Genomic DNA, 8,286 nt, shown 5'->3' with positions numbered 1-8,286 from the left:
GGAATGCAACAGTGATCCGGGGCAGCTGACCAGAGTCCCCTCGTGCAGTTATCCTGCAGTGTTTTGGTACATCTCTGTTCAGCCTACCCAAGGCTATTTAGTTTCTAAACCTGGGTCAGAATTGTTGATGGGACTTACTTGCTTGAAGGCAGGAAACTGTCTTTGTGCCCCTTAGAATCTGACAGGTCTTAACAGAAAGGAGAAATAAGGGCTCTTACAGGCAGTCTGTAATTGTCTGAATAAAGCTCTATTTTGACATGAGATTTTTTTTCCAGAATTTGAGCTGATTGTCACTTGGGATTAGAGAAAAGTGGCCTTAAGGATCTGGCATCCTCTCAGTGGTTACAATGCTAAGCAGATTATTTGCAAGTATCTGACAAGTTTAGACCAATTCTCTTCCTCGGTCTTCTGGCAACTTGACCTGGTGTCTTCCATTGTGATCAAATGCATTTCTGTAGTGACTGGCTGCTTGGCTGCAGGATAAGTTTTGATACAGTAATTTTTTCCAGGCATACTTCGTTTTGATGCCACACTTTTTTTTATTGTTGTTATTCCCTTGTTCACTTCTGGTTTGGGGCGTGGTATAGGTTTTTGGAGGGGTATTTTCTGTTTGAGTTTTGGTGTTGTGTCCCGTTTTCCCCTTTTCCCTTCCCACTTGGATTAGGAAATCTTTCTGGTTTGGATCTAGGCTTTTGTAATGAACGGAGAAATGCCTTTGTATGCCTTACAAAAGGGATCAGTATTCATGTCTGAAAAGACTGTTGGAATGTTGGCACGCCCCAGACACCTCTTCTGCTGCTGCTGATGGCCCCAGGAAGGCCAGAGCTACTGCCAAAGCTGTTAGGTTGCCACACAAGTTCAAGCCTCTCTCTTCCCTGAGAGCTGCTGGCAGCGTTTCACATGTGTGCACGCACTCTCTCACACGCTCTCTCTCTCTCCATATATATTTTAGTTGTTCCTTTATATCCCTGCAAAGATACGTGCTCGTCACAGAATTGGAGAACTGACAGTCAAAATTTCCACTGTCTGGGCTATTAAAAGGAAACATTAGAAAATAACAATCTAAATGAGTTCTTCTATTTCAGGTCCTTCTGGCTTAGTCATCATTCCTTTATGGATGTTGTGACTGTTTCTTATGTATGTCCTTATCATTGCTGCTCTTACTAATGCAGCTTTTGCTGTTTAGAACATCAGGTATCTACCAGCATATTTAGCAACTTGTGAAACTTCTTTTTTCCCCCCATATTCCAATTAGAAAGTGTCACTTCTAGGACTGATGTACTGGCTATAAATAGCTTGAAACAATTAGTTGATAAGTTGATTTTTTTTTTTCCCATTTTTTCCCTTTTTTTTCTTCCCCCTTCCTCAACCTGTTAAGCTCTGCCAGCGTTTTGACCGGCCCTAAATTCAGTACTCCTGCATCCAATGGTCTGTCTTCAGGAAGAGACAGTTGTGGTGGCAAGATGAGAAGGAAAGAAGGAGGACACTGTATGTCAAAACCTGGACAAGAACGATGGGTAAGGGACCCAGGTTAATTGCTGTCACTGAGATAACTGAAGTAGCTCACTTAAGTATGCCAGTTTTAGTGCCTCATAGTAACTTATAATAATGCCACTTCAGTTTTGTGGAGGATTTGGTGTGCGTTTCAGGGCAGGCTCCATTTTTTTAATCTGTTGGCTCAATCTTCAGTTTTATATTTTTGAAGTCTTCAGTCATATTAGCTTGGAGATGCTTCGTACTATAAAGTTTCTCATTAGCAGTTGAAGGAATGAATTTTGGTGGAGGTTTGTGGAGTTTTTATAAAGCAATGGTGTTTGAAATAAGTGCCATGTAAGTAAACAAAGTTTGTTTAATGTGTTGTTTCATATTTAAGCCCCATAGGAAGACACAGGCCAAGAGTCTGAAGCAGAAGACAGTGTTCTGCATGTCTGCTAATGGTCATTCACAATATTTGGCACTTAATCGAACTCATTGTGAGAGGAGTTTTTTTCTTGTTTTAATGGGAAAAGTCTGTTTAATAAATCTGTGGTCATGACTATCCCGAAGATTATTTTTCTGATTGGATGTTATGTAAGCTGCCTACTACTACTGGATCTTATATAAAATTTTAAATCAGTCTTCTGCCTGATGTGAAATGAAGGAACAGTAAATACTGGAGATTGTTTCTATAATATAAATGGTCTGAATATCGAGGTCCAATAGACTCTTCAAATCGAAACAGTGAAATAGATGTAAGATGTAATATACATTAAATTTCTGTAGTAGGAGCTTATATCTCTGCTTAGTTACTTCTGGGTAGATCTTGGGACCACTGTGCAAATTGTGATTAGACTGGCTATTCCCATTTAAACCCTAGCTAATGAATCTGATCTTGGTAATCAAATAGTATGAAAGGCAAAGACCAGAAGTTTTTAAGGTACACTGGTTTCTGAGTTTTAAATTTGCGTCCTGATACATGGTATAGACTAAATTTATCAGAGTACGATCTTCTGTGCTTCTAGTCCGGCTTTCTTTTTTGGCCTTTGGTGGTTTGGTTGGGGATTTTTGGTACTGTTAAGGAACCCACATACTTCTTTAAACGTTACCTTTTTTCAAGTTCACTGCAGTAGTGACTTCACAGACTTTGGCAGCTGTCCTGCCTGATTTTGCAAGAGGAACAGGTTGATTTGTTTTGAGAATGTACTTTTCATTGAAGAAGTGAGAGGATGATTAGAAAGGATGGTGTTTCTCTAGATCTTTAATAACTGAAGTACAGAAACAAAAATAAATCTGATCTGTCCCGCTCTGGTCTGCACAGTGGTAACAATTTTGCTCTGACTTCCAGTATTTGTACCGCACAGGAGAGGAGTATAGTGTCACATGGAAGCAGGCCTGCCATAAGTTAAAATGACCTGGCAGGCTGAGGTGGGGAGGTTGGGATTCCTTTGGAAAACTTCCTTTGTCTTAATCTATAGATCTCTCAGCTATATTTCAGAAATTAAAGATGGAACAGGGTAGGAAAGTAGTAAATCTTATAAAAGAGAAAAATAAAATTTACACCTGCTTTTAAAGAAAGACCGATTAAAATTTACAATGATTGCAATTCACACCTAGGAGGTGGAAGAACCTGTACTGCCGAAAATACCCCTCCCCATCAACACTGCATCGCTGCCTTCGTTCAACTTCAATTTCCTTGCCAGTACTACTGCCTCATCACCAAGCACTGTTTCAACAGCAGTGATGAACAAGGTAAACCTTTGTTGTATGTCCCGAGAGCTTCTTTAGGGTGAGTAAGCAGCAGCTTTGTTGTGTGTTAACTTCTTCTGTGGTGCTCATGAAACTAGCCAACAACTGTTTATATCCTCTTGAATAAATCAGGGGTGTATTCCAATTTGGAGGGGAGGCATCGAGTTTTTGGATCGGCCCCTGTCAGTCTTACACTTGCCAAACTTCTAGTTAACCTAATTGTGAAACTGTTTCAAATGCTATAGAAATCTTGAGATTTTATACCAAGTGAAGTTAGGAAAATAGGGGTAGCATTAATGGTCATATAAACCTAGTGTAGAAGATGAACCCAGGGTGAGACCCCACCTGGAGTACTGCATCCAGCTGTGGAGCCCTCAATATCAGAAGGATATTGACCACTTGGAGCGAGTCCAGAGGAGGGCCATGAAGATGATCAGAGGGCTGGAGCACCTCTCCTGTGATGAAAGGCTGCGAGAACTTGGCTTGGGCTTGTTCAGCCTGGAGAAGAGGAGGCTCCGAGGAGACCTCATTGCAGCTTTCCAGTATCTGAAGGGGGCCTACAAGGGTACTGGGAGAGGACTTTTTACAAGAGCCGGTCTGTAGTGAGCCTGTAGTGATAGGACAAGGAGTAATGGGTATAAATTGAAATCAGGGAGGTTTAGATTAGATGTCAGGAAGAAATTCTTCACAGAGAGGGTGGTGAGGCACTGGAACAGGTTGCCCAGAGATGTTGTCGATGCCCCATCCCTGGATGTCTTCAAGGCCAGGCTGGATGTGGCTTTGAGCAACCTGGTCTAGTGGAAGGTGTCCCTGCCCATGGCAGGGGGGGTGGGACTAGATGATCTTTAAGGTCCCTTCCAACTCCAACCATTCTATGATTCTGATTCTATGATTGGCATATCACTGCAGTAGAATAAACATTCATCTGTTCCAGATTGTGTGAAATATTTCTGTATGTTGTGAAGCTTTAACATGGTGAGGTATTTCCTGAAGCTCTGACTATGATTGAGCGGAGTTAATTGAAGGTTCTTAAGCCGCCTGATCTGCTTTTCCATATATTGGCTATATTTAGATCCAAGTAGCATCTCAGTGTTTTCTCTTGGTTTATGGGATTTGGTTTTGATGATGCGGTACTATATGCTCCCTTGCAAGCTTCATTTGCTTTTCTTATAACTCTTATCTGTGGATTAGAAATAAGTATCAAACATCAGATTTTCCAACTTCACTGCAGAACGTCTGTCAGATAGGGAATTCAGGTAGCTGCCCTGGTTTCATCAGGGTGTTTTTCTTTTAGATACAAACCTTAATTCTTTTGAAAATACAGGTACAACCAGGAAGGAATGCTGGGAGCACTGTGTTCAGATTTTCACCTCCAGTTGTGAAGTCTACTGCTGTGGAAGTGGCATCTCCATTGTCTGTAAGTAAAATCAATAAAGCCTTTCGTAGAATATTGCAGACTAAAGCAGAATTGGCCCTGATAATGGGGAAAACAAATGAAAAGGTTTCTGTCTTATAATTTGTCATCCAATATGTATACCGGGAGTTTGAAGAGTGGATTTCGTATTACTTATTTGTGTGTGAAATTTGCTTAAATTTTCTTTAGTTTTGGTATCTGAAAAATCTGTTTTGGTTGTTTTTTGTTTTTTGTTTTTTTTTTTCTTTCATAGCAGATGGGGTTTACATTTAGTGTTCCGACTGTAAAATCAGCAGAGCTTTCTGGATCCAGTAGCACACCAATGACATCCGTGCTTCCTCTAGGTAACAAATTTTAGCATTTCAGCTCAGAAATTCAGATTTTTTGTTCGCAATTCCAGGCAAAGTGTGTTTTCAGTGACAGATCTGCTTTTAATCAAATTGTAATTATAAACTGTTGTAAACAAGGTAGAATTCTGTAAGAATCACAAAAGTTGGAAATTGTTGTTTCTAGTGAGTGTGAATATATTTTAAGTGGATTTCTTTGTGAAAGGTGTGTTTTGCTTTGTTTTTAAAGATACCACCACTGTCAACAGCACCAGCAATAAGAAGGAAGAAAAAGAAGAATATGATGGTCCCCTCAAACCTGCAAAGGTCTTAAAGGAAGGAAGTGTGTTAGACATTCTAAAAAGCCCAGGTGAGATGATAAACTCCTTTTAAAAAAGATACTGCAAAATACAGGGAAACATGTGACTGTGCTGATTTTTACAAAAAAGTCTGCACAGCCGCAACAACAAAACCCCCCACCCCCCCCCACCCCCGGTTGGTCTTGTTTTTTGTTAAAATTGGAACCTTTAAATAAGGAGTTGGCCTGTGTCCAGCGCACTTTGAGCAAAAATTTTTGGCAACAGTTTTTTCATTTTTATTACTTGCTTAATACTCAGTGTCTGTGGGGAAATATCGCTCCAGGTGCTAACTGCTGGGCAGCTGCTAAAGTAAATGTGAATCATCTACTGTGGCAGAAATAGCTTTAGAAATTTGATTTGATTGGGCACGGTGCCTTAAAATGAAATTGGTTGGTTTCTAGTGCATGACAAGACAGTCAGCTTTTCGTTCCGTTTGTTCACATCCCTGTCTACCTACCAGAGAAGATTCGTATTTAAAACTTTCTTGGAAATTGAGAGTTAAATCAAGCTTTAAATAAATGTTCTGTTGTGTCCCAGTGCAGCATGTGAAATTTCAGCCCTTCAGATAAGATTTCCAGGGACTTCCTCTTGCAGTCAGTGGAAATGTGGGGTTGTAACCATTGGCACTTGGTCTAAATTGATGCCGTCTAGTGTTACAACTAACCTGCATGTGGTGAGGCTACTGCTTTATTGGTATGATCTCTTTCTATGTCTTATCTAGGCTTTATGTCTGTGAAAACACACTCCTCTACATCTGCACAACCTATTACAAGCACAGTGGTCTATACAAGGCCTGCAATAAGTAGTTTTTCTGCAAATGCTTCTAAAGATGCATCCTCATTTTGGCAGCCTGACACATATGACCCGTGTCTGCAAAACAAAACCACAGATGGCAAATGTGTAACATGTCAAGCTGCTAAAGTGTCCACAGTTGAGAGTACGAAACAGACTATGAGCTCAAGTCCATGTGTCGCCTCTAAGGCAGCAGTCCCTACAGCAGGAGTATTGGCCTTTGAAGACAAATTTAAAACAGCGCCCACCACATGGGATTGTGATACCTGTCTGGTCCAGAACAAACCTGAAGCTACAAAATGTGTAGCGTGTGAGACACCAAAGCCCGGAACAGGAGTAATGCCCGCTCTGACATTACCTGTGGTCACAGACAGCTCGGTGACAGCGACGTCCTCTTCCAGCAGCACTGACACAGCTGTCACTGTGGGGTTTGGAGACAAATTTAAGAAGCCAAAAGGCTCTTGGGACTGTACGGTGTGCCTTGTGTCAAATAAGGCGGAAGACAGCAAATGTGTAGCTTGTCAGTCTGAGAAACCAGGTCAGTTCTTCTCTTTTCTGTTGTTTCAATCTCTGCCTCTACGTTCTTTATTGACTAAAATGCATTGCATATGTAAAATATTTTCAGCAGCATGGCTGTGTGCTGAGCAGGATGGATCAGTGCCTGTCTGCAGGAATAGTTACAGGCACTTGGATTCCAGCCTCTCATGTGAATTGAACCGATTGTGAAATGTATTAGTGCAGAGCTGAATTGAAGCAACTGTATTATACTATAGCAGTGGGTGAGGAGAGATGACTGAACAGGATGCCTTCGTTAACCTAAAACCAACTTACTCGTTTTCATTGGGGAAGAATGTGAACTCCATAGAAAGAGTGAAAAATTATGTGGTGGTGTGGGATTTTTATTCTTGTGGGTTTTTTTTTTTTCTTTTCTTTTTTTTCTTTCCCCCCCAAAACATAAGTAGAAATGTTATTTACAGGACTTGGCCAAAAAAGGTCTTTACTCAGCATTTGTGTGCGGTCGAGCCGTGCTTTGATAGAGCGTATTCTTTAACTAGTCATCTTAAGCGAAGGTAAAACCCTGTGTTTGGTGAAGCCTATGAAGGCCAGCCGTAGCCTTCCAGAACAGGGCTGGCCTTGTCTCGGAAGGTCACGGTCCTTCCAGGCCCTGGGGAGGTGGGCACCACAGGCAATGCGGTGCTGGCTTGTTTCCATTATGTGTGACTGTAATGGATTTTGGGTGCAGTAAGTATTATTTTTAAGGTACAAATTGAATTGGCCCTTGACATCAATTAATATACTGTTATGTCAAAACCCACCTTGGCAAATGCGTGCTGGGGCAGAGGGGAGGGGGAATCTGAGACGGACTAGACTGTGCTTTGGTAATCATCCTGTACGGTAAGAGATGATGCCTTTCAGAGGGAGCTTATTCTCACGGAGTTTCTGCCTTGGGGTGATCAGCCGGTGCTTTTGTCTGAGCCTAGCCATTGCAAGGAGGAATTCTGGAAATGTGACAGGTTGGCCATGAGCATCCCGGTGCAGAGAATTGCACAGCTGTATTATATCTGTCGAGGGGTTGAGTGAGGCAAGTTAAATGGGAGGATAAAAATTCTCCGGATGTGCTGTGGAAGAGAAGACACGTTTTCCTGCGTGGAATTTCAGACGTTATCTTCTGCCTGTCTCTTAAATGCCACACTCGGTGGTTTAAAACTGTAGGTGAACATGACAGTTATGCTTTTGTGCCTTCTGGATGTCCACTTCGGTCCTCAGGCTTAACGGAGATGAAGTTTTCTGTTGGGGTGCAAGAGCATCAAGTGACAGCTCTTCCTCTACAGGGGAAGAAAATCAGGAGGCAAGCGCTGTCTTCCAAGCCTCTGGAGGTTGCTGATGATGATGATGACAGTGTAGCTTGAGTTGTGGTTCTGGAAGCTTTGAGTTCCTCTCTGGTTTTGGTTGGTTGTTTGGGGTTTTTTTTGGTCGTGGTGTAATTTTGAACATGTCTGTCCTTGGGATTTGGTGATGAATCATTCTGGTAAATTCTTAGCCTCACATCACTTGACAGGGGTCATTAACTTGAGCGGTGCTAACATTGGAACAGCTTTTTCTTGGTGCCATCTCAAAGCTTGTTGAGGAAAGGAAGCTTATACCGGGTAGTCAGCATGGATTCAACAAG

At 41.7% G+C, this 8,286-nt stretch overlaps 1 protein-coding gene across 1 annotated transcript in view; it reads left to right on the top strand.

Moving 5' to 3' along the window:
• The window catches only part of LOC104512944 (nuclear pore complex protein Nup153-like), a 26,601-nt gene extending 18,575 nt beyond the window's left edge, over positions 1-8,026 (top strand). The window contains exons 13-19 of the mRNA XM_010156137.1: positions 1,388-1,517; positions 3,094-3,228; positions 4,550-4,642; positions 4,896-4,983; positions 5,216-5,335; positions 6,046-6,654; positions 7,884-8,026. Coding sequence (XP_010154439.1) covers positions 1,388-1,517; positions 3,094-3,228; positions 4,550-4,642; positions 4,896-4,983; positions 5,216-5,335; positions 6,046-6,654; positions 7,884-8,026 — 1,318 coding nt within the window. The remainder of the gene's footprint in view (positions 1-1,387; positions 1,518-3,093; positions 3,229-4,549; positions 4,643-4,895; positions 4,984-5,215; positions 5,336-6,045; positions 6,655-7,883) is intronic.
• Positions 8,027-8,286: the final 260 nt, after the last annotated feature.

This window comes from Eurypyga helias, unplaced genomic scaffold, assembly GCF_000690775.1.
Source record: "Eurypyga helias isolate BGI_N326 unplaced genomic scaffold, ASM69077v1 scaffold11367, whole genome shotgun sequence".
Classification (NCBI taxonomy): domain Eukaryota; kingdom Metazoa; phylum Chordata; class Aves; order Eurypygiformes; family Eurypygidae; genus Eurypyga; species Eurypyga helias.
The sequence above is the reverse complement of the archived record's forward strand: the minus strand, read 5'-3'. Positions and strand labels throughout refer to the sequence as shown.